The sequence below is a fragment of the Aulonocara sp. 'chitande type north' Nkhata Bay genome, linkage group LG3 (genome assembly GCF_057382095.1).
Source record: "Aulonocara sp. 'chitande type north' Nkhata Bay isolate Kocher_YH1m ecotype deep benthic linkage group LG3, A_spYH_male_GT1.1, whole genome shotgun sequence".
Lineage (NCBI taxonomy): Eukaryota > Metazoa > Chordata > Actinopteri > Cichliformes > Cichlidae > Aulonocara > Aulonocara sp. 'chitande type north' Nkhata Bay.
In genome coordinates this window covers 11,896,140-11,922,997 of record NC_141346.1, presented here as the reverse complement: position 1 = coordinate 11,922,997, position 26,858 = coordinate 11,896,140, and the positions used below count along the sequence as shown (strand labels likewise).

The following is a 26,858-nucleotide window of genomic DNA, read 5'->3' as shown; positions in this document are numbered from 1 at the left end:
ATTATCTTTTTAGACTTTCTCAGCAAAGACATACTGTTTTGGGTAGATTGTTTTATCTCTCACAGCCTTCTCCCAGCTCTCTGCTGACGAGACTAGCGCCACATATGGAGTTGTTTATTTTATTTGTTTTGTATTTTCTTATCCTGTTCTCACTGTCTTTCCTATAAAAATTACCAAGCCACTGTGCATGGTGTGAGTTGTTCTTAGCAGCTCACCCGTGTACACGTTTGATAAAGAAAGTAACTTTGTCTCATTGTGTCTTTATTTCTCCTGGGTCTTTTACAGAGTTTTCCCCCAACACATCTGCAATCCAGCTGTGACAAAAAAGTGTAATGTGTGGATGGGCTCAAACTGTGCTCATGAACATTTTGTACTTGTAAAGTTGTGAACTGAGTTTTGTAACCTTGTAAACCAAAATATCTGAAAATGTTATGCTTGTGCATCTGTAGACTAGAATTTGCGTGTTTGTAAAAAAAACAAAACAATTATTTACACAAGTTACAAATATTTTTTTGTTAAGGTCTGGTTAGACATACAAAGCAAAAATCTACTCTGTGTTCCAAATTATTATGCAAATGTGATTTTCCTAAAAAGTCGATTCAGTCAGCATAATTTTTGAGTCATCAACCATTCGAGTATAATTTAAATGTTACTGAACAAACCGCACAATAAAAACAGTTCAAAAAAAAAAAAAAAACCTTAGTATGCACTGCTCCAAATTAATAAGCACAGAGTTTCAAAACATTTTATAGGTTGTAGAGAATTGAAAATGGTCATTTGTTTAATTTGCAGTATTAATAGATCAATTTTTGCTGAAATCAAAAGCTATTTCCATCAAAAAACACCTTAACAGGTCAAGTTACATATTAACATAGCACCCCTTATTTGATAGCAGTTTCACATTTCACCATTCAAGTTTCAACTTGAATGTTTAATTATGTGGGGTACAGAAAAAAAAAAAAAAATTATAGACTATATTTTGTCAGGTTCCCGTTTCTGTTGACCCAGCGTTTTAAGTTTTAGTTTATTTGGATGTTGTTTATGTTTAAGTTCGTTAGATTAGCAAAGTTCACTTGGTTATTAGACTCCTTGTGTTTTCTGCCCCTGTATGCCCTCACCCTTTGTGTTTCATGCTGCATGTCTTATGTTATCAAGTTTGTATCGTCATGTCTGTGTCTCGTGTTTCCTGTTTTATTTTGAGGGAGTTGTGTGTTTTTTGTTCATTGTATTTAGGCTACGTCCACACGTACCCGGGTATTTTTGAAAACGCAGATTTTTCTATGCGTTTGCACCTTTCGTCCACACGTAAACGGCGTTTTCGGTCACTGAAAACGAAGATTTCTAAAATCTCCGGCCAGGGTGGATATTTTCTAAAACTCCGTTTTTGCATTTACATGTGGACGAGAAAAACGGAGAAAACGCAGCGTCAAAGGTGTGCGCATTTTTTGACATCACACTGTGCGCCACGTTATTAGTTCGGTGAAATGAATTTCTACAATACTGTTACTGTTAATTCTACTTTCTGCAGTGTTTAAATGCTTACATATACACACACAGTTACTGTCCCTCCACACATACGACTCTGTTCTGCTTCTATGCCCCAGCTTTGTTTACTATTTCTCACTGAGGCTTCTAGACTTCTGATTGGCCAACATTTCTGCACAGTTAGGAATATATCGCCACCTGTTGCTTTGACATGTTCATAGCAGCGTTTTCCTTCAATTCTGCCTTTACGTGTGGACGGGATTATTTTTTAAAACGAAAAATCTCAGTCAAAAATACCCGTGTACGTGTGGACGTAGCCTTAGTTTAACTTCCCCTGTCCTGTCATTAGCCTCATGTCAGTCAGCTGTTCCCCCATGTGTCACCTCCTGTGTATTTAAGTCCTTTGTTTTCAGTGTGTCATTGTCAGATCATCTGCTTTGTTTCTAGGCCAAGAGTTCATGTCAAGTTTTCTTATGTCTGGTCCATGTTCCTGTTCTAGGTTTTTATTTAATTTAGCTCAACCAGTTTAGTGTATTGTTAGTTTTGCCTTTTGTTTGCAGTTAATTTGTCAGCCACAATAAACGGCTCGTGTTTGGTGATTCAAGTCACATTTCATGTTTTGTTTCGTCTGCATTTGGGTCCACCTTTACTCTACACACAGTCAGCCCCGCTGATTGTGACATATTTATGCAAAACATGTGTATACTTACTACATTTGAATCACATGTGTTCTTGAAGAAAATGTATCTAAATCTGCCAATAAGAGACTCACAGTGTCTTATAATGAGAGGCTGCTTTCTCTCACACATTATGTTCACTTATTATCAGCACATGTTGTTGTTCTGTGGAAGCTAACATCTTGTAGTTTCTGACACTTTGCATGTTTAGCATGAGGCTAAAATTCCCCCTCAGTGGGTCACTGGTGACCTGCTGGATGTTCAGAGGTTCATTAAATCCAACATGACTAAAAACTCAAATGTCAAAGGAAATAAACAAAATATTTAAAGTCAATCATTCTGATCATAATTGTACTTTGACCTTTAACCTCTCTGCTCTGTGTTGTTTCCTCTTTCAGACCAGAAAAACATCACAGCTGAGTCTGGACAGGACGTCACTCTGACATGTCGAGCTCCAAACAACAAGACCTTAGTCGTAAAGTGGAGCAGAGCTGACCTGGAAGATGAATATGTGCTTTTGTACCAGCATAGTCGCTTCTATCCAGACAACCAGCATCCATCTTTTAAGAACCGGGTGGATCTGCAGGACAGACAGATGAAGGATGGAGACGTGTCTTTGATTCTGAAGGATGTGAACACTGCTGATAGTGGAACATACGAGTGCCGTGTTTTCATTAAAGAAACACGCTCATGGAAGAACAGCATCATCCTCCACCTGATTGTTGATCCTCCAGGTGAGTGAGTAGAGTTGAGTGTGTGTGTGATCAGAGGTGAAGCTGCTTCCTGGTTGTTGATGTTTGTTTGTTGTATGGATGAGCTGGTGGATGTCAGAGGTAGACAGATGTTTCTCCAGCTGTTGTCTTTGTGGCTGGTAGTCTAGAGTTGTAGAGCAGCATTGTTTGGTTAGAGCAGAAACAAAGACATTTATGAATCTGTCTCTTTTTCTCATGATCTGCAGTTTGTCTGTAAACATGTGTGGGGAAACTCAATGCACGAGTCCATTGCATTTTTGCTTTTCAGTCACCTCTCTGCATTGAATCGTACTTGCCATTAAACTCTTTCTCTCTTCAACATCATGTCTTTATCCTGTCTTCCTTCTCTCACCCCAACCGGTCGCAGCAGGTGGCCCCGCCCCTCCCTGAGCCTGGTTCTGCCGGAGGTTTCTTCCTGTTAAAAGGGAGTTTTTCCTTCCCACTGTTGCCAAAGTGCTTGCTCATAGGGGGTCATATGATTGTTGGGTTTTTCTCTGTATCTATGAAGCGCCTTGAGGCGACTTTTGTTGTGATTTGGCACTTTATAAATAAAATTGAATTGAATTGAATTGAATTGAATTGAATCGAAGATGCTGCTGCCTGCATTATGTTTCAGGCCTGAAATGCTGACTTACAGAAAGTGTCCTTAAAAACTTCAAAAAATCTGTCTTGACTTTCTATGTGACAGCAGGACAGCACTGATCCCTCAGGGTTCAATCACTGGACTGTATTCACAGTCTGATCACAGTTTTCTGTTCCAATCAGAGGTGAGAAACAGAGATTTTATCTAAGAGAGTTTAAACAAAGAAAAACAACTTCAACAGTAAAATCATCTAACATTGATGATAAAAAACACATGTCAGTTGTCATCATTTAATTGATTTAACTTATGCTGGGATGACCTGAAATTGTCCTTTTTTAATAATATTTGTTGCTATAATTTGTGACACAAACGAAAGAATATTCCTCTTTAAATATTAAATATAATTAAGTAATAATTTAGCCAGTTTTTATTTCCTGTTTTTAAGCTTTACTAGGTATGTGTGTTTTTAAAGGGATGCCAAATGCTGTCATTTTTTCTGTAAAGCAAATTTACCTTGCCTATGGGTATAAATAAAGTTACCTTGACCTTCTTTGTGTTTGTCTCTGCAGGTGAGATTTAGTTTTAGAAACTGACGATGAGTGAAGAGTATCAGCCTGTTAACATGTCAATAATAATCTGTGTGAAAGTGATACAAGGCTAAATGGAGACTGTGTGGATTAAATATCTGTAATCCAGCTGTGACAGAGACAAAGAGGTCTATGTGTGTGTCAGTGTGATATGCATAGTTTGAGGAATGAGACTCACAGTGTCTTATAATGAGAGGCTGCTTTCTCTCACACATTATGTTCACTTATTATCAGCACATGTTGTTGTTCTGTGGAAGCTAACATCTTGTAGTTTCTTTGCATGTTTAGCATGAGGCTAAAATTCCCCCTCAGTGGGTCACTGGTGACCTGCTGGATGTTCAGAGGTTCATTAAATCCAACATGACTAAAAACTCAAATGTCAAAGGAAATAAACAAAATATTTAAAGTCAATCATTCTGATCATAATTGTACTTTGACCTTTAACCTCTCTGCTCTGTGTTGTTTCCTCTTTCAGACCAGAAAAACATCACAGCTGAGTCTGGACAGAACGTCACTCTGACATGTCGAGCTCCAAACAACAAGATCTTAGTCGTAAAGTGGAGCAGAGCTGACCTGGGAGATAAATATGTGCTTTTGTACCTTGATGGTCACAATGTTCCAGACAACCAGCATCCATCTTTTAAGAAGCGGGTGGATCTGCAGGACAGACAGATGAAGGATGGAGATGTGTCTTTGATTCTGAAGGATGTGAACACTGCTGATAGTGGAACATACGAGTGCCATGTTTTCATTAAAGAAACACGCTCATGGAAGAACAGCATCATCCTCCACCTGATTGTTGATCCTCCAGGTGAGTGAGTAGAGTTGAGTGTGTGTGTGATCAGAGGTGAAGCTGCTTCCTAGTTGTTGCTGTGTGTTTGTTGTATGGATGAGCTGGTGGATGTCAGAGGTAGACAGATGTTTCTCCAGCTGTTGTCTTTGTGGCTGGTAGTCTAGAGTTGTAGAGCAGCATTGTTTGGTTAGAGCAGAAACAAAGACATTTATGAATCCGTCTCGTCTTCTCTTGCTCTCTAACTCGTCTGTAAACATGTGTGGGGAAACTCAATGTTAGAGCCTACAGCTGGAGGGGGAGGGGAGGGGTGAAGCTGGTGGTTGTGAGTCTGTGAAAGTGAATCCTGCCGGTGCCATAGCTGGTGAAAACGTACTTAGTGCAGACACAAAACGTCCATCAGCTTCAAAGTGTGTCAGAAAAATGTCCACATGAGAGAGAGAGGTCCCATTTTTGTTGTTGTGCACAAATCATTTTTGTAACGTTTTTAATGTTATACGGCGTGAAGGGGTGAGAGTGTGGATCCAAATTCAGTATACAGAGACTGTAGAATAATAATAAAATCAAGCTTTTCATTTGGGCTGCACAACAATACAAACAAAGCACCAACATGACATCTGACCCTGAATAACCTCTCACAGGCATGTTAAATTGTATTTTCTAGTTTTATGATTGTTTTTCTATTTTTCGTGGCAGCCATTTTCCAAAACAAGATGTTGGCTGCTATTTTGGTCAGGTCACATGTTTCCTGTTCTTGAATGAAAAAGCACACAAAAATCCACCTATATGAACATTTTCTTACTTTATAAATAATAGAACTTATTTTTAATAACCTGATCTATTTAACTAAAAGAGGAAATGGATTCTGTTCTGTTCTTCACTCATCACCTACCTGACAGCTGACACCTGTTTCTCACCTGCAGGTCCACCAGGAGGACATCCTGCCTGGATAGTTCTGTTAGTTGTTTTGGTTATTATTCTTGTGCTTCTTATTGCTTGTTGTATATACATAAAAAACAACTAAAAAACTAAGAAGCTATTATCATTCCTGCTGCTGTTTGAATGAGTCTGTCATGGTCCTGGGCCATGTTGGCCCAGTATTCTTAGTTTTTGTGTGTTTTTGTATTTTGTTCCCTATTTATGCCTTGGTTCCTAGGTTATTTAGTTAAGATGGTCCTTATTTGGTTACCTCCTGTGTGCCCCTGTGTATTTGTGAGCCCTCGTCTCGCCTTGTGTTTTATTCCATGTTTTCCCCAGCCTGTTAGGTCTGTGTTCTCCCCGTGCTCTCTCTCCTCCTGTCTGAACCTCTGTGTACTTCCTGTTTTACTTTGACAGTCTCTCGTCAGTGTGCGTCATGTTGTGTTCACTCCTGCCCTGTCTCGTTATGACTATCTGTGTCAGCTGTGTTCCCCGTGTGCTCCCACTTCCCTCGTTAACCCACTGTGTATTTATGTGCATGTCTCCATCAGGTCAGTGTCGCGTCGTCAATGTCTCTTCCCTGAACCTGTGTGTCTTTCTGTGTTCCCACGGTCTTCTGTTAATATTCCCAGTTTAGTTCTGTTCCTTTGTGAAACTTGCAATAAAGCAGTGATTTTGAGTTCAGTTCCTGCCTCTGTGAGTTTTGCGTTTGGGTCCTCATCTGCCTCCACACAGCCAGTTCATGACTGAGTCATTGTTATCGATAAAGAAGACAGATGATCAAAGAGAGAAAGAAAGTGATGATGTTGAGCTTCATCTTCAATCTCCACAACTAAACTGTGAGTTAGATGATGTGAGGACATAAATGAACTCTCCTGAACATCCAGCAGACTGCTATAGAGGTCTGATTATCATCATGTTCACCGTTAAAGCGTCTGCTGTGACTGTGTTTAAAATCGTTGTTCTTGTTACTGTGGCCTTTTGGAGTGAGGCCCCCACCTATATTAATGAAGTGCTCCACTCCTGATTTTGATTTTGTACCAAAGTAAGAGGGTTTCCGCCTTAAAAACCGAACTTTACCTCCAAAATGTTGGAAGACGTTGCTACTCAACTTTGGCGTCTTCACCCTGTGGCCTTCTTTAACCCTTAGATGACCCCACGGGTTGTTTTTCTTCAAAATCTTTAAAATGCAAAGTTGTAATATATTCATATTCCAGGTATTCCTCATAAAATATGTTTGTAACATGAGGCCATTTCTATTTTTATTTATTTTTTCATTAATTTAAAGAAAATGCTGTTTTTGTATCACTACCCCACTCTTCCACAAGTGGGGTCAGAAATGACCCCATGCAGTTCCTATTGAATCCTCTATGAAACTTTCATTCTTAGCAACTCTGACTGACCCACTTACACTTCTGATGGATCAAGAATTAATTTTTACACAGTAACGTACATGATTTATAGTCAGGGCTGCACATAAGTGGTCCGCAGGTGCACATTCACTGTCAAAATAAAAGTATCCCAGGAAATTCAGAGAATACGCGGCTCTTTTGCAGTGGAGGAACACCAAAGTAATTGCTTACAGAGCTTGCTTCTTCGACATCTTTAAGAGTTCTGAACAAATGTCTGTCCTCCTCCAGAACGTCTAATGTACGCAAACGAGCGTTCCAACTTCTTATCTGGTATGTGTCTTTTATTTTTATTGTGCACCTGCGGACCATTAATGTGCAGCCCTGTTTATAGTTTCCTATGCATTTCAAACATTGTCCTTTCTGATATATATTTTTTTATATTTAAAGTAACATGGCTGCTATGAGGCCAGCTAGGATCCCTGTGGACCTTGCCCTACAAATGATCCAGGACGGATGGGATGAAGAACCCATCCGTCTAAGGGGAAAAGAGTGGAAAAATATAATCAAACATAAGCTCCAAGCCTTCATTTGATTGACCGTTCTTGCAGGAAGTGAGAAGAACTGGGATGTACCAGTCGGTGTGTTTTTGGGGAGTCCTCTGCATAACCCATTGTACAAGGCCACTATGTCAATTCAAAGATAACAAGCTATTTGCCGTTTCTTGCACTTTGATGACAAGAGGACCAGAGCCTACCGACTGAAAACAAACCACATGGCAGCTTTCTGCTACATATGGGGCCTGTTCCTGGTCAACTGCAGGCAGAAATTCATCCTCAATGATTGTGTTACAGCGGATGAACAACTTGTGCCTTTCAGAGGGAAGACCCAGCTTCTGCAGTATATGCCGAGCAAGCATACAAAAGTGATAGAAGTGATACAAAAACTCCAATTTCTTAAAATTAATGAAAAAATAAATAAAAATGAAACGGGCCTCATGTCACAATCATGTTTTATGAGGAATACCTCAAATATGAAAATATTACAACTCTTCGTTTTAAAGATTTTGAAGAATAACAACCGAGTTTATAGCAAAACGCATTGTTTCTATATGGGGTCATTTTTGACTCCACTCGTGGAAGAGTGTAGGTACTGGTAGGTTGTGCATCCAAGGGTTAAACACTGGGTTTGTTTTTGTTTTTTTTTGCTTGGTTCATGTGTCCACTGTGCCTTTATAAACACTTTAAAAAAGATTTTTTCATATATATATATAAATATTTTTAATAAAAAAAGATTTTTTAAAGACAATTATATTATCATTATGTAAGTGTTAATAAAGAGTTACATATATACCTGTTGAATGCTCTCTTTTACAGACAAAACTGTTTCTGAAATGCCTTTAAGCAACTTAATAGACGTCTTGATTGTTTTTGTTTTCAGCTGAAAGCTGTTTAGGAGTCATTTCAGTAAAAATCTATTCTGTCTTTCAAGTTTTGTTATCTTTGACATTTTTTAGAAATTATTTTTTGCTTGAAAGAGTCATTATTAGTCCTATATAAACAAAATAGTCTGTGAGCTACAAAGACTGAAAATGAGTGAAAAAGCAGCCAGTGTCCAAAGAGAAGCTTCAGAAAGCTGCTCCTGTTTCGTAAGATTTCATATGTGAAAAAAGTCTTTGTTTCCATTCTAAGGAGACAAAGAAGTTAGGGGTGGTTCAAGTCTTTTGCACAGTACTCTGTGGTCAAACTGCAAAACAAAAAACTTCCAAATCATCACAGCTGTCTATCAGTCACCACAACAGCTAGAAAAAGAAAATCCCCTAAATTTGCCTAAAGACCTTAATTAAGGTCCCACCCATCCGCAGATAAACATCATATAAATAAAACATTCCAGCAGCATTTCCCTTCCTCAGAACTGATACTTACACTAAGTGTTCCAGGAAACTCCTGCCTTTGTAGCTTGGATTATTTTTTGTTTTTTAATTCTTTATTCATATTTTGCTTTCTGTTATTTCTTAGTGTTTATGGGTCTTTATTTTCTTATTCCTGATGCACATTCCTGGTATTTTATGCTTGGCGACACACCCGCTTCTGTTTAGGACTATGCTTCCTCCTCATCGTCACCCAGCCGCACTCTGTAGTCGTGGTAAGTCAATCACATGACCACTTAAAGACAAAACAACAAGGTGATATATACCAGTTTTTAAACTGTGTTGATAGGCCACGTAAAACCAGAGTAATGATAAACAATATATACGCAGCGTTTTTTCGCAATAGTTCCGTCACGTTTACTGTCTAAGGACAGCGCTAGCAAGCACTCTCTGCTTATGACAAAAAAAAAAAAAAAACGGGGGAAGTTTTAGGAGTGACGGAGAGAGTGAGAGAGAGAGACAGCAGAAAGAGAGAGAGCGAGTTTTGAGGTGTGAGAGACTTGTGACATTTAGCGTGTTTGGAGTGTGTAGTTAATGTGTTGTCTTGTCTGTGAAGGTTCTCAGTCATCCAGGTCATCGTAGTCAAAGGAGCTTGCAAAGAAAAGCGTCTGGACTTATTTAAGTTACTTGAAGACGTTTCACCTCTCATCCGAGAAGCTTCTTCAGTTCTAAGGTCAAATGGTGGAGAGTCCCAGATATAAACCTAGTGGGAGTACCCCCCACAGAGGGACAAAAGGACCCCCTGATGATCGTCTAATCACCTGAGCCAAGGTGTGAAACTGGGTGTGGGTCCCAATCAGCCAGAGTTTCGGGTGAGTTCATTGTGAAACCTGGCCCCACCTTGTCATGCGAATTCCTGAGATCAGATGGCCCAGGATGTGAGTGGGCGTTAAGGCGTCTGGGAAGGGATCTCAAAACTAGATTATAGGGCTTTGGAGTTGACGTCACGCCGCAATGCATTGTGGGAGCGCAGCGCCATTTTCGGGGTCTACGAATCAAAACAAACACACTGTGTTGGAACGACGACTACAAGAAAGATGCTTAAAAGCAGCTCAAAAGAGAATTGACTGTATAGAGACCGATTGCATCCAGAGGCGAAGCAGCGGTACTTGCAGAAAATAGCGTGCATTGGAAATGTGGACCCGTATGACATACGGCCGTGGAGTAGAAACCCCGAACACCTAGCGCTACTGACGTAGCCTGACATATTTTCGTACCTTGTCTGTGGAGTCAGCGCGTACAAGTGGTCATTCAAACAAAGGTAAGTCAGCTCGAGTACTGCGAGTGAAACGCGTTTGATTTCCCTGCAAACATTCAGATTAGTGCAGCATAAATTCATTCATGAGGGGAAATTACAGTGAGAACATGTGGAGGCTGTTAGATGGATAACATAGTGAGTTCAGTGCATTGATGTGACATTGTCCTGAAGGATTGTTATTCTTTATGGTTAAAGAAATTGCACTAACTTATTCATATTTATTATAAAAAATCCTAATTACAGATCTTGCTTCCATGTTTGTATCCTGTGTCACTAAAAATAAATTTTATTTTAGTTTTATACTTTGATTAATAACCTGCAGAATCTCCTTATTATATTAAGTGATTCATAATTGTCACTTTATGCTTTCTCCATCTCTAAAGTGATGACATCCTTGCATTACATACTTTAGGTTCATTTTCTGCAGGCAGGTTTCTGACAGAGAACAGGCAGATTTAGAATATAACATGCAGCATTCTATAGATGGACACATAAAGAAATGAAAACTTACATGTATGCGGTAACTTTCTAAACACTTTGTTACATTTATGATAAAGTAGATTAAACACATTTACGTCGGCCTTGGCTCATTAGTTCTTGTCTTTAAATGAACTTTGTCTGTGTGTGCTTCAGGTCCTGCACTCTCAAAGACTGAATGAACCAGCATCGCAGCCATGGGTCACTGTGAGCATCACAGGGAAGGTTGAAGCCGTCCACTGCAGCTGTATGGCCGGAGTCACAGAGACCTGCAGCCACGTCACTGCTCAACTGTTTAATGTAGAAGCAGCAGTGTTGATCTGTGGCACAAGGACTGTTACAGATGAACCTGCATACTGGGTTTTGCTGGGTAATGTGACCAAGATACAGTCAGAGGTTGGCCATAAGATGGACTTCTCCTCTTCAGCTGCCCAAAAAAAGGCTCTTGATCAAAACATAAACAGACCATCTGTAGTGACAGGTAAAAGGAGCCGTCCTCAAAACAGAAAAATCCCACCTGCTACTGTGGAGGAGTTGTCACTGCTATTGGATACTTTGCTGGAACACAGTAAAGCTGTGGGTTGTGGGAATGACCCATCATGTTTTATCTAGGGGTCTAGATTTATGCCTGTAGTGCACTGCCATGTAAATAATTTGCATTTACTGAATATGTACTGACTGAGTCCCACTGTTCAAAAGTTGAATAAAGAAACAAACTAATTTTTGCCTCTTTTTTTTTTTTTATTAAAACCACCTTATATAACATCACATCAGTTACAGTGTAGAATCCATGTCCTTTATAGTTTACAAATGACAAAATGTTTACACCAAATCATGAGTGTTTACATGATATCACCCACTACTAACATTACTTTATTTACTGTATCTTTTGAAAAAATACAGCAATTTTAACAGCACAATACTTAAGAACATTTAACAGGAGCAGGTTTCATTTTCCCTGGTTTTATTATCACACTGTTCACCAAACGCAGCAAACCTTCACCATCTTATCCTGAAGGGTCACCTCTTCACCCTCACTTGGAAGAAGTAATCTGATTGGCATGGTGGTATGTTTGAAGCAGGTCCCTTGTGTAGCGCTGGAACTCAGTCACGATGTGTTTCATCCATGTCATAGACTGGTTTGCTGCAATAATGCCAAATAATTAGCAACTCTATAAATAGACGGTAGTTCTGCAAAATCACTCAGTAGGATGTTTGTTCTAACTTGCTATGAGCTCAGAGCGCATAGAAAATAAAACTAATAGGCTATAAAGAGTGATATGAACACATTTAGAACTTACCGGAATGAAAATGTCTGGAGCACCAACAGATATTTGGAGATGGAAGAGAACTGCAAGTCAGCTCGTCTCACAGCTGCTATCCAGACTAGACGCCTTCGTTTGGTAACATCGATACACGAGCTGCTCATGTTGCTTCCAGGTTGGGAAAGAATGAAAAGATAAACCATTTTCAACCTTATTCTCTTGCCGGTTGTGTGATCGAACATTGCAGCCGACCACACAGCAAATACCAACCATGGCTGTTGTGTGTGACTTCGCTCCCTTTTCACTTGCGCTAGACCCCCAAAATGGCGGATCGGGCCAAAATCCTTTCCACGCCGACCCCCGTGACATCACTCTCCAAACCCCTATAGATGGCAGAGAGTTAGTGTCGTAAACCCCCGCCTCTGTTCAAACATGTTCCCTGTAAGCCTGAAGGAAAAAAGAAGGAACACACACATCTAAAGGAAGCACTCAAAACGTGCGGCTATCCTAAATGGGCGTTCTTAAAGTCAGCAAAGAGGCACAGAAAAGAAGACCAGACACCAGCGAGGGAGGATAAGAAGGACAGACGCAACAACATTGTCATCCCCTATGTAGCCGGTGTATCTGTAACGGATGCGGGAGGCTGATTTTATTTCCACAGTGTTTTGTGTTTTTTTAAAGGAAGGAAACCTTCCTCAAAACGGGCAGAGCAGTGGAGCCGCCAAGGGAAAGCACACATTAAAACTGTATGATTAAAAATATAATTTATTATATTTAAATAGTTAAGAATGTAAAATAAATTAAAACAACCTTGGCCAAGGGGTAACACAATAAAAATCAATAAAGCACAACATTAAAAGTCCAGTGGCCTGCGCCACGACCTAAAAGTCCCAGGGAGCTAAGAAATCCAGCAAGTGGTATAACCAAAGGAACCAGCGGAGTCCTCGCCTCCCTCTCGCACTCACGCCCTGATATGCTGAAGAAGGAGAGGAAGCGGCAGTCACTATTCTTTCCAGACAGGTTTACTTCATAAAAAGGGGATAAGTCGAAGACTTACCCCGGGTGGGCAGAGCTCTCAACTCCGCCACTTCTTTAAAACTGGAAATCGGCACAGCCGTCTCGTGGCTTCCGCTGGTGCTGTCTTCGCTGGTACTGTCGCTCTCTGCGCGCTGGTGCCTCTCCGCGCTGGGGTCTCTGCGCGCTGGTCCTCTCCGCGCTGGTGTCTGTAAATTATCTAAAAGCCTCACGTCAGGCCTCTCAGGCCCCATCTCTTAAGCCTCCGTGTCACTCCAGGCTCTCGTGGGTTCCCGTGACACTCATGGGTGCCTTCATGCTTCGGTCCTCTCTTGCCTCTCGGTCGAACCCCCTTCCTTTGATCTGCCAGGCCCTCTTATTGGCCTCTCTGGGATCTCTCGCAGGTGTGATCAGTTTACTATCAGGTAGGGGCGGAGTCTTTCCAGGACAATTTGATGGTATAACGAAAACATGCAACAACATAACTACTGCACAAAACATGACCAATACATGCAATATAAAAACTAAGTAAATACACTTCATATTAAAATATTAAAAAGGTAAAACACAACAAAACATGCAAACAATTAAATAACTTGTCCCTTTCCACCCCGTGACATATCAGAAAACTCAGGAGAGTTTTCTCCAAGCATGACATCCCGGTGCATTTCAGACCCAGCAACACGCTCAGACAAAAACTGGTTCACCCGAAAGACAAAACGCCAAAACACAGACTTAACAACGTGGTGTATGCTGTACAGTGCAGCGAGGAATGCCCAGACCTCTACATTGGAGAGACCAAACAGCCACTTCACAAGCGCATGGCACAACACAGAAGAGCCACCTCCACAGGACAAGACTCAGCAGTCCATCTGCATCTTAAGGATAAAGGACACTCTTTCGAGGATGCCAATGTTCACATTTTGGACAGAGAGGACAGATGGTTTGAGAGAGGAGTGAAAGAAGCATCTATGTCCACTGTGAGCGACCATCTTTGAACAGAGGCGGGGGTTTACGACACCAACTCTCTGCCATCTATAATCCAGTTTTGAGATCCCTTCCCAGACGCCTTAACGCCCACTCACATCCTGGGCCATCTGACCTCAGGAATTCGCATGATAAGGTGGGGCCAGGTTTCACAATGAACACACCCGAAACTCTGGCTGATTGGGGCCCACACCCAGTTTCACACCTTGGCTCAGGCGATTAGAGGATCATCAGGGGGTCCTTTTGTCCCTGTCTGAGTGGTGTCCCAGAAACGATGTGGTCTTCATAGATAATTGGCAAACCTTCTGGAGGAAACCTGGTCTTGTTAGGAGAGACGGCATCCATCCCACTTTGGATGGAGCAGCTCTCATTTCTAGAAATATGGACAAATTTATTAAACCCCCCAAAATATGACTATCCAGAGTTGGGACCAGGAAGCAGAGTTGCAGTCTTACACACCTCTGCAGCTTCTCTCCTCCTGCTACCCCCCCAAAAACCCATCTCCATAGAGACTGTGTCAGCTTCCAAAAAGACAAAAAACAAACTAAAAACCAGCAACAAACAACTTAAACATAAACAATCACAAAGAAAGAACAATACAGTATCCACATCTGAACCAAAGAGTAAAACAGTGAAATTTGGATTATTAAATATCAGGTCTCTATCCTCCAAGTCTCTGTTAGTACATGACTTAATAATTGATCAACAAATTGATTTACTCTGCCTTACAGAAACCTGGTTGCAGCAGGATGATTATGTTAGTTTAAATGAATCAACACCCCCGAGTCATTCTAACTACCAGAAATCTCGAAGCACAGGCCGAGGGGGCGGTGTGGCAGCAATTTTTCACACCAGCCTATTAATTAATGAAAGACCAAGACAGACTTTTAATTCATTTGATAGCCTGATGCTTAACATTGTCCACCCCAGCTGTGAAACTCAGAAACCAGTCTTGCTTGTTATCATCTATCGTCCACCTGGGCCTTACACAGAGTTTCTGTCTGATTTCTCAGACTTTATATCTAATTTAGTTCTGAGCTCAGATAAAATAATTATTGTGGGTGATTTTAACATCCATGTAGATGCTAAAAATGACAGCCTCAACATGGCATTTAGTCTGTTATTAGACTCAATTTGTTTCTCTCAAAATGTAAAAGAACCCACCCACCACTTTAATCACACTCTAGATCTTGTTTTAACATATGGCATAGAAACTGAACATTTAACAGTGTTTCCTGAAAACCCTCTCCTGTCTGATCATTTCCTGATAACATTTACAATAATTGATTATACAGCAGAGGAGAGTAGATTTTATCACAGTAGATGTCTTTCTGAAAGTTTAAGAATATAATCCACCCACTGTTATCATCTCCAATGCCCTGTACCAACATAGAGCAGAGCAGCTATCTGAATACTACTCCAACAGAGGTCGATTATCTTGTTAATAATTTCACCTCCTCACTACGTACGACTCTGGATACTGTAGCTCCGGTGAAAACTAAGGCCTCAAATCAGAAGTACCTGACTCCGTGGTATAATTCTCAAACACGTACCCTAAAGCAGATGACTCGTAATCTGGAGAGGAAATGGCGTGTCACAAATCTAGAGGATCATCATTTAGCCTGGAGAAATAGTTTGCTGCTTTATAAGAAAGCCCTCCGCAAAGCCAGAACATCTTACTATTCATCACTGATTGAAGAAAATAAGAACAACCCCAGGTTTCTCTTCAGCACTGTAGCCAGGCTGACAAAAAGTCAGAGCTCTGTTGAGCCAACCATCCCTTTAACGTTAACTAGTAATGACTTCATGAACTTCTTCACAAATAAAATTTTTATCATTAGAGAAAAAATTACCAATAATCATCCCACAGATGTAATATTATCTACAGTTACTCTTAGTACCATTGATGTTAAGTTAGACTCTTTTTCTCCAATTGATCTTTCTGAGTTAACGTCAATAATTACTTCCTCCAAACCATCAACGTGTCTTTTAGACCCCATTCCTACAAAACTGCTCAAAGAAGTCCTGCCATTAATTAATTCTTCGATCTTAAATATGATCAACCTATCTCTAATAATCGGCTATGTACCACAGGCCTTCAAGCTGGCTGTACTGTACTGGCTTTACTCAAAAAGCCATCTCTAGACCCAGCAGTCTTAGCTAATTATAGGCCAATCTCCAACCTTCCTTTCATATCAAAAATCCTTGAAAGAGTAGTTGTCAAACAGCTAACAGATCATCTGCAGAGGAATGGTTTATTTGAAGAGTTTCAGTCAGGTTTCAGAGCTCATCACAGCACAGAAACAGCTTTAGTGAAGGTTACAAATGATCTTCTTATGGCTTCTGACAGTGTTAAATTAACACTTTTGACAGTGTTATATGTTTAAAAGTAACCTAGTCAGTTTTGAAGATTAACAATGGCTAACACTGAGCAGTGCTGATTTTCTAACACTGGAATATTTCTAACATTTTGAGTTATTTACCAGGAGGCAGATGGGTAGTAATGGTCAACAGCAGTATTTTTTAGTTAAAGATAACAGAAAATCTTACAGGCTGTAAATAAGGAATAAGGAAAAAGTTAGATTTGACAATAAATCCCATTTTAAAACTAAAATTAAGTCATGAACAAACAAAAACAGAATAAACTTAAATAACATTGAAACAGGAGCACAGAGCACAGAGCTAAAGGAACAATGAAAGGAACTTGCATAAGGAATAAGAAAATAAAGAAAATAAAGTGTCAAGTCAAGTCAAGTCAAGTTGGCTTTATTGTCACTTCAACCATATACAGTTAAACAGTACACAGTGAGGCGAAACAACATTCCTCCAGGAACCAAGGTGCTACATTTAACATAAATTTACAACATAAATTAACAGATAACACTAAACTAGCTAACTAAGAGGCCTAGTTAGCTAGTTTGCAGAGACAAGACAGACTGACAGACTGACATAAATTACAACATAAATTAACAAAAAAACTATCTAACTATCTAAGGAAGACTTTTTTTTTGTTATCAGACAGCAGACAACAAAGTGCACGTGCAAATGTGCAAACAAGAGCAGCAAAGTGACAGAATGATAGAAAAACACAACGTAACATAATAATAAGGTTTTGTGATGATGAGTTGAGGTAGTGGAGGAACAGTAAACATTCCTTAGTGTAGCAGCAAAAATTAGGAAGTGCAGAACTTAGTGCAAAAAGTCCAGTAATAATATTGTGCAAAGAGCATTTACAGGTTGGTGTGTGCGATGGTTTGGTGGTGTAGGTCAGTGTGTTTGCGCTTGTGTTGATTAGTCAGTCCAGTCTCAATGTTTTGAGGTAGTTGAGTTAAGCTGAGTGACAATGTGTGTGTGTGTGTGTTTATCAGTCGGTCCCTTTTTGCTGAGGAGACGGATGGCTTGTGGAAAAAAACTGTTGCACAGTCTGGATGTGTGTGCCCAAATGCTTCGGTACCTTTTTCCAGATGGCAGGAGTGTGAAGAGTGTGTGAGAGGGGTGTCACAATGCTGGTGGCTTTGCGAATGCATCGTGTGGTGTAGATGTCCTCAATAGAGGGGAGAGAGACCCCGATGATCTTCTCTGCTGTTCCCACTATCCGCTGTAAGGTCTTGCGGTCCGATATGGCACAGTTCCCAAACCAGACAGTGATGCAGCCGCTCAGGATGCTCTCGATAGTTCCTCTATAGAAGGTGGTCAGGATCGGTGGTGGAAGCCGGGCCTTTCTCAGTCTTCTCAGAAAGAAGAGACGCTGTTGGGCTTTCTTGTGCAGGGAGCTGGTGTTGAGGGACCAGCCGAGGTCCTTCGGTGGAGAGAAAGACACAAAAATGTTAAGAAATAACAGAAAATAGAAAATCAAAACAAAATATAAAGCCATATTCAAAGGTTGATCGAAAGTACAAAACTAGAGAAAAAAAGACCAAAAAAATGAAAACCCTGTGTCAAAGACTCTGGGACCAGTTTTCAAGTAGGGCTCTCTGTTTGGCTCTCTGTTTAACAATGCTCGTGTGAGATTTAGAGAACAGATGTTGGGAAATGAAGGGTGGACTAATTAGATTTCCGTCTGGACTGTTATCTGTTTAATCTCAATAAAAAGTGAAAGCAAATGCAGCATGCAGAGACTGAGTGTCTGATAACGAGAGGCCTGCTATTTTGTAGTTCTTTGTCATTTGATCCAGCATTTTGAGTTCATGGTGTTTTTCTGATTTCTTTGTGTTGGAATGTTTTAGTTTTCTATTATTTGGGTTAGTTCTGGTTTTTCCCGTAACTGTTTCCAAGTTTCTTCTATTTATGTCTCCTGCTGTTGTGTACATCTAGTTTCCCTGAGCATTCCTCCCTCCCAGCTTCTGTGACAAGTTGTTTCCTCTTCTACTTTGACAGTGTCGAGTACTGTGTTTAGTGTTTCTTTCTCTGGGTCTTTATGTCTGTTCATCAAAGCTGTTTTCCCAGATGTTTTCACTCTTCCTAATTACTCTCTTTTGTATTAATCGTTTCATTGTCAGGACGTCTGCTCAGTTTTTCATGTTTCTGTTCTTCGTGCATCATGTTCAGGTATACATATGTTTACTGTTAGTTTAGTTTTCCCAGTCAGTTTTGCCTTAGTTTCCTCAGGCCTTTTCTTTGTATCCCTTTCAGCCTAAATAAATGGCTCACTCTTACTACATTACTTATTACATTAAGCTTTGATTTCCAAGCTTCTGCTTTGGGTTCATTCATGAAACTCCACACAGTCTGCCAGATTCGGTGACATGCTTTCTCTCATATATTATGTTTTAGAGATGGCACAACACCACTTTTTAATGTCAGATACTGATATCAAAACTTTGGATATCTGCCAATGCTGATATGAATCCGATATAACTCATTTTATAATCAATAAAACTGTTTTGGGTTTTTCTTTTACAAATATCTTGCTGCATTTTGTATATGTTCATACTCAAGTACTCATACTCAAAACACTAAAGCTATTCTGTTATATCTGTATGTAAGATTCAGACAATTATTTCTTTAAAAAAAAGAAATCTTATGAACATATGTCTGTAAGAGATTATTCCAAAGGTTAAATACTCTTCAAGGTAAAATAGCACAAAAAGTACTTTTTAATTTAACCTTTATCCATACTGGTAAAGTGTTGTTTGTTGTTTGTTTATCGCGGAAGTTACATTCCAAAAAACCCCCGCAAAGTCCGCTTTATTTTTTACAATTATTATAGATGATTTAAGGCTGTGAAACCCATCACTACACACTTTATACACTTTTCTCAGACAGGCATTAACCTTTTCACACTTTTCTCTCTTGTTTAAACACTCCCAAAGTTCAAACCTTTGAAGAAAAATAAGTCCAGTATTATAGAATGAAGCCAAATATAATTTTAGGAGCGATTGTGGCTCAAGAGTTGGCCCTTCGTCTTGTAATCGGAAGGTTGCTGGTTTGAGCCCCGGCTCGGACAGTCTCGGTCGTTGTGTCCTTATCCAAAACACTTCACCCGTTGCCTACTGGTGATGGCCACAGGGGCCGATGGCGCGATATGGCAGCCTCGCATCTGTCAGTCTGCCCCAGGGCAGCTGTGGCTACAACTGTAGCTGCCTCCACCAGTGTGTGAATGAATAGTGGAATTGTAAAGTGCTTTGAGGGTCTCAAAAAGCACTATATAAATGCAATCCATTATTAATAACAAACCCTGTTTTCAAGTCCAAATATTAGTTAGAGAAATAAAAATATAAATGTTTTCCTATAAATAATAAAGATCGAACTAACAAATTCTTATTATTAATTATTATAATTGAATAGTAATAATAATTACTATTAATGGTGCCCTATAGTCATGTAACATGGTTTTTGGACTATAAGACGCACTTAAAATCCTTTTAATTTTTCTCAAATTAAAGGTATGAATTCTGGTTGTGCTTACTGACCTCAAACTGATTTTATATAGTAAACAGCACTCAAAAATCTGTCAGAAGTTTTAGTACGACTTTATTAAGCTATGAAGTCGCAACACTTGATTAGGGATGGGTATCGAAATATCAATACCCATCCCTACACTTGATGGATTGTCAGAACATTAAAGCTACCGTAATCAGGAGACATTGTTTTTGTTGGGGAGAAAACTTACAAACATACAGTACAGAACTTCAGAGTCACACTGCTAGCGATCGAAGATTTATGTAAATTTGACAAGCTGAAAGCATTCTGTACTGAACAGAAGACACGGTTTTTGATTGATTGACAATGCTCTACAGCCAATCAGGATGCAGAACACAATGTGCTGTAAAAAAAAAAAGCATGCAAAGTTGCACACACACACAAAAAAAAAAAAAAATCAGCCAAACAGCGAGGCAGCGAAAGGGGAACTGCATTATAGCGAAGAACAACTGTATTCCCATTGAGACTCAACGTCTCATTTACATTTATTTGCATTTATTTATATTTATTTACATTTATTTGGGAAGGGATCTCAGAACGGGATTATAGATGGCAGACAGTTGGTGTCGTAAACCACCAGCTCTGTTCAAAGATGGTTGTTCACAGTGGACATGGATGGAGATAGAAGGACAGAGAAGACAGATGGTTTAAAGATTATTAAGGGGTCCACTGTCCCTTTTTGGGGGACACTCCCACATGGCTTAAACCTGGGACTCTCCACCATTTGATCCTAGAACTGAAGAAGCTTCTCGGGCGAGAGGTGAAGCGTCTTCAAGTAACTTAAAGAAGTCCCGATGCTTTTCTGTCCAAGCTTTTTAGAATATTTGCAATGGTAATTACACATGGCATATAAAATTGCACATGATGTATGATTTCTTTAAGAAAAAAAAATAATTTAAAAAAGGTATCTTAAGCACTTTGGCAAAATTAGGTTTTACATATCATCTGTTTTATAATGTCTAATCAGCCTTATACAGTTAAGTTAAGTAAGTTAAGTTCACTACATGAAAACCAATTGTAATAAAACCAAACAGGTGAGATGTTAGAACAGTTTTATTTTAGTCGACACTCAAAACTTACAACAGAAGCCTAGGGTTTGGAAGAGAATTGAACAAATATTTAAAATATAATCTGATCATTTTTGAAGCAGCCTTCAGGATCTCCACGTATTAACATGCTTTTTATTTTAGACTTGATGGATAGCATTAACAACCTGCTAGCTGCAAATAAGCATGTGCAGTTCCTTGTGATTATTAACAGACAAGAAGAAAACACATTACTGATGCAGAAATAGTTTTCTATATGAGGTCACTAGAAAAAGTGCAGCCTTACATAATGCCCACCCTACTGTTACTCATTTTATATCAAAATGTAAAGATGTAGTTGGCATTGGTATGGGGAGTAACCTTCAGTAATAGTAAAATAGTAAATCACACAGCAATAGTACATTCGTGTAGTTGTAAAAACCATAACAATATATTAAGTAATCAAAAGTATTCAGAATATGTTACTCTCATTGAGTAACTTATCTTGGGGCATGTAATCTGTAGTGGAATACATTTTAAAAGTAATCTTCCCACTGGAAACAACCCAAGTCAGATATGGATTCGATCAACCGGTCCCTCAATGCAGTTGACACCCTTTTATCAGGAGAGCCGGATTGTCCCGGAGGGACGTTTCTTGGTGGATACACGCTATGACATTTATTAATCATGTAAATTTCCATCACCTGTCATAGACATCAACATGGCGTCCAATAAATTACCCCATCCAAATGCTGAACGTCATGTGAAGTAAAAGTTGGGTCATGGTTGGACATCAATAATGTGGACCACATAGAGTGCCCTGGGGTGAGGAGTAAATATAATAACATCCACAGGCTCACAGGCACATACGATCTTATTCATCACGCCCAGCCTTTTAATCTGTAGATAAGCTCTCATATCCACAAACACTTTTATAATGACCACACTTCTGAAACTGTTATTTCTTAGGCTTCTTAGGGAAGCCAGATGGGCCCCACATATTGTGTTTTTTTTACTTGGGTGTTGCCCTAGCAGAAGGGGATTTTAATGGTGTTTTTTCCTGTTTCAGCCAGATGTTTCTTCCTTTTACAGAAGCTTTCTTACTCAGCAGCAGCAGTGAGAGCAGGAAATTTCAATGCTGTTACATCTTTTTCAGCAGACTGTTTAGTCTCACATGCATCAGAAGTCGCAGATTGTTTCTCCTTAAATGGCCTGTATTTCTATAGCGCATTACTTAGTCCCTAAGGACCCCAAAGCACTTTACACTACATTCAGTCATCCACACATTCACACACTGGTGATGGCAGCTACATTGTAGCGACAGCCGCCCTGGGGCGCACTGACAGAGACGAGGCTGCTGGACACTGGCGCCACCGGGCCCTCTGACCACCACCAGTAGGCAACAGGTGAAGTGTCTTGCCCAAGGACACAACGACCAAGACCGTCAGAGGCTCGTACCGGCAACCTTCCGATTACAAGATGAACTGCCAACTCTTGAGCCACAATCGCCCCGTAATAGCAGGAAGGGATTTCAGTGAAGCCTCCCTCTCTTCAGCATCGCCATAAGGACTCCCTCCAGGGTCTCTCCAATGCAACAGATCTGGCTTTTGCAGATTACATCAGCCACTTTGTCTCTCCAATAACTCCATACCTGCCCTGGATTAGGTCTCTGGAGGTGCTCATGTGTGAGAGAGTACCAGCTAATACTGTCCTCTCTCTATTCGGTCATCCTGAGCATGTTCTGTTGGAGTTTTCTTCCTGTTGAAATGGAGTTTCTCCATCCCAACTGTCTCCAAAGTCCCCACAGGGTCATAGGGAGTCATATGATTGATGAGTTTTCTTTGTTTTCTTTTTGTTATTGTAGAGTATTTACCTTACAATAAGAAAGTGCTTTGAGACAATATGTTGTTGTCATTTGGCCCGATATTAATTAAACTGAAAAGCATTTTATTTGGAGACCAATTTTATCATCGCAAGGAAACAAAGGGTCCTCCAAATGTGACCCACAAATATATCCTTCATATGAAAATGTATATGAATGCATTTTAGAAAATATATATTAATGTGAACAGTTAAAAAAAAAACTTTTACAGCCTTTTCTTTGATTTTTGGAATCAAACTACAATATTAGTAGAAATATGTGGAAAATGGAAAATGTGGAAAATGCATGCGATGAGACATGTTTGGGTCTGATCTTTTTTTAATTGAATATACCAGGCACAGGACTGGTATAGGACTGCACTCCCTTCCACTCATGACCTAAAGCAGCAAACTTAAGCTATTTTTATTTAGTCTAAAGTACAACAAGGAATATCTGTAATCGCTCATCTGCTGATTTCCCAGGAGTTTGGTTGCTTTCTTTTCTTTACATTATTATAACTTTCAGAAACTGTTCAACTGTTAGAAATCATTTCTAGAATAGTTTTGGATTTAGACTGTTAAATTAAGACACTAAGAGATATGAGGAAAAAGTCTTCTCTTAAGAATTTGAGGTGGATGGTCTCAGCAGTGAGAACTGAAGACGTCAGTTATGGACAAACAACCATCATAATGCAGCTGCTCTTTCTCTTTGACTGTGAACAGAGACAAGCTAGCTGCTCACCCTGATTACAGCCATCATGCTAAGCTATGCGAAAGAAACCACAAAGAAAGAAAGAAAGAAAACACATCATGACTCTTTTCTGAGCAACCTCCTGTTCCTCCTTGTGTTCCTGCTCCCTCAATTCATTTCATTTCAATTTTGTTTACATAGCGCCAAATCACAACAAGTCGCCTCAAGGTGGTTTACATTGTACAGTATATCGTTCAGTAATAGATAGCCTACAGAGAAAAACCCAACAATCTAATGACCCCCTGTGAGCAAGCACTTTGGCGACAGTGGGAAGGAAAAACTCCCTTTTAACAGGAAGAAACCTCTGGCAGAACCAGGCTCAGGGAGGAGCGGCCATCTGCTGCGACCGGTTGGAATGAGCGAAGGAAAAGAGGATAAAGACATGCTGTGGAAGAGAGACAGAGATTAATAACAGATATGATTCAATGCAGAGAGGTCTATTAACACATAGTGAGTGAGAAAGGTGACTGGAAAGGAAAAACTCAATGCATCATGGGAATCCCCGGCAGCCTACGTCTATTAATAATAATAATAATAATAATAATAATAATAATAATAATAATAATAATAATAATGGATTGGATTTATATAGCGTTTTTCAAGGCGCCCAAAGCGCTTTACAATACCACTATTCATTCACTCTCGCATTCACACACTGGTGGAGGCAAGCTACGGTTGTCTATGTGTGCTTTTGTACCGGGATGGTCACTTTCTTTTAGAAAACCAGCATCCATCTTTTATGAACCGGGTGGATCTGCAGGACAGACAGATGAAGGATGGAGACGTGTCTTTGATTCTGAAGGATGTGACGATTAATGATGCTGGAACCTACAGGTGTGGTGTCGTCCTGATAGGAACAAAGTATTTGAAGGTCATCAACACCACCAACCTTCATGTTGATCCTCCAGGTGAGTGAGTAGAGTTGAGTGTGTGTGATCAGAGGTGAAGCTGCTTCCTGGTTGTTGATGTTTGTTTCTAAAGATGTTGCTGATGAGACTTTGTAGAAAGCAGCTGGTCTGAGTGATGTGATCAGAGTGCAGTAGATAATGTCTGACAGAAGTTTGAAGAGGAAATGGATTCTGTTCTGTTCTTCACTCATCACCTACCTGACAGCTGACACCTCACACCTGTTTCTCACCTGCAGGTCAGACAGGAGGTGTGGGATTATAATATTATTTTATGCCATGTTAGACCCCTAATTAAAGACTGTGAATTATTATGTAGTTTTAGTTTGCATTATTCTCCTGAATTAGAAGAAGCTGATAACTGTTGCATTTGTTAAACTGATTTGCATTACATTAGCCTGCTGATTTATTGTGAATGAATGATATTGTTTTATGATGCATTATACTGCTGAGTTAAATACTGTTTGCAGAAAGTCATTGCCTTATTTGTCTGATTAGAAGAGAACAGAACATGCTGGAGTTTTCTGCCCCATCTCAGCAGGAGCAGATAAACAGGGAGCCAAGGTCGTAGCTTAGGCGCCGTGTGAGAGAAAGCATGTGAATGTTTAGGCTTTTTATGATTAGGTGGAGGCACCAGAGGCTATAAGAGTTTGATCAATGCTCCACCATTTTGAGATCTGATGCTGTCTGCGTACGGTGTCCATCTCCCACGCGTGTGATCATTAAAATCATCGTTTGACTCAACCCGGCCGGACCAGTGTTGTTATTGTGGTTTTTCCTCTTGTCTCCATCCCCAATATTTGAATCCGTAACAGAGGACACACAGAGGATGAAGACAACAAAGATGGAGGAAAGGAAGACAAAGAGGAGGAAGATGGATCTGTTGGACTGAAAGTTGGTCTGTCAGCTCCTGCTGTGCTTGTTGTTGTTGCTGTTGTTGTTTTTTTGATCTACAAATGTAGACAAAAGCAGAGTGAGGAAACAAACCAGCCTCCTATTGAACTGCAGCAGGTTTAAAATGTCTCAGAGGTTTTTCCGGCATTGAGTCTGCTGCTGCTGTTCAGAGTTCTGGGTGTTGTCAGTGTTCAAAATCCTGCAGAAACAGATGAACTGAGCACAGACAGCAGTTTCTATCTTTAATGGCTGCTTCTGTTTTTGCTGACAGCTCATCTCAGTGGACGAGCTTCATCTTTAAAACAAGTCTTTACATTTCAGCTCTGTAGTTCACTGGAACATCCAGAGGGCTGTGACTACAAATCAAGTTCAACACAGTCAGACTTTCTTTGTGTTAGTGTCATGGTCCTGAGTAGGGATGGGTACTGGTGTCCGGTGCCATGATGGCACCAGTTCTGACATAAACGGTAGTAACCAGACCGAAAAGCAGTGCACATTTCGGTGCTTTATTTCGGTGCTTTTTTTTCCTGAGCTGTGATACACTTCTAGCCAATCATTTTACGTTTCCGAGGATAGTAGGCGGGGTCAGGTACGTACGTTCTTTTAGAGCAGAGCTACAGATTAAAAATGCCCAAGGCGAACGCATAGCGTTTTTTTTTTAAAGCCCAGAAATGCGCCGTATGATAGCTTGCTGCGAGACCTCACACCGAGCACATCTACTGCGGGAGTGGTGCCTGTTATCGGACCCGGAGCAACATCCCCCAAAAACACGAAGAGGAGAGTCCTGGCCCCTAGCCCTGCCAGTGTAGCAGAAATGATGAGGATGATGACAGCAGCAGCAGCAGCCGTTCTTCTCTGCGTGAGTAGCTTAATGTTGTTCATGTGTAATTTACGTTGAGTAGGCTAACCACGTTATTACATTAATGCATGTAAGGTGAACTAGCAAACATCATCATAGCTACATGCGGCTGTCTTCTTGTTTGATGGCAGATACTCCCTTCACCCTGGCCAAAAAGGCTAAAATGACCAAAGAAAAAGTGGAAAACAGTTAAACATGAGAGGTTTTTGGACAAAGTTTGTGTTTTTTTTCCATTGTTTAAGCACTGCTTCCAGCCAAGAGTGATACCATATATGCCCCATAGCTGCAGAAAAGGCTAACATTGTTATCTTTTTACATAAAACCAGCTGAAAATGAGAGGTTTTTGGACCAATTTTGTGTTCTCCATTCTTTAAGCACCGGTTTGAGCACCGTTTAAGCACCGGCACCGTTTCAAAAGTACCGATTTGGCACCGGTATCGGATAAAACCTAAACGATACCCATCCCTAGTCCTGAGTCTGAGGACTCAGTGTTTTGTTTCCTTATGCTTTTGTTCATTCAGAGTGTGTATTCTGTTGTGATTTTGCCATTTGTTAGGTTTCTGTTCTTTG

The 26,858-nt window shown here is 40.1% G+C and overlaps 1 protein-coding gene across 1 annotated transcript; it reads left to right on the top strand.

Moving 5' to 3' along the window:
* Positions 1–2,757: 2,757 nt before the first annotated feature.
* Positions 2,758–25,552, top strand: LOC147333975 (junctional adhesion molecule-like). The gene is made up of 4 exons (XM_086286738.1): positions 2,758–2,896; positions 4,560–4,895; positions 24,775–24,788; positions 25,364–25,552. Exons 1-4 carry the CDS (start codon positions 2,758–2,760, stop codon positions 25,550–25,552), a joined length of 678 nt encoding a protein of 225 aa, XP_086142864.1.
* Positions 25,553–26,858: the final 1,306 nt, after the last annotated feature.

Coding starts and splice junctions, on each gene's coding strand:
- LOC147333975 (XM_086286738.1), top strand. CDS start 2,758: ATGAAGGATGGAGACGTGTCTTTGATTCTGAAGGATGTGAACACTGCT. Junction 2,897..4,559: donor CCTGATTGTTGATCCTCCAG/GTGAGTGAGTAG, acceptor TTCCTCTTTCAG/ACCAGAAAAACATCACAGCT.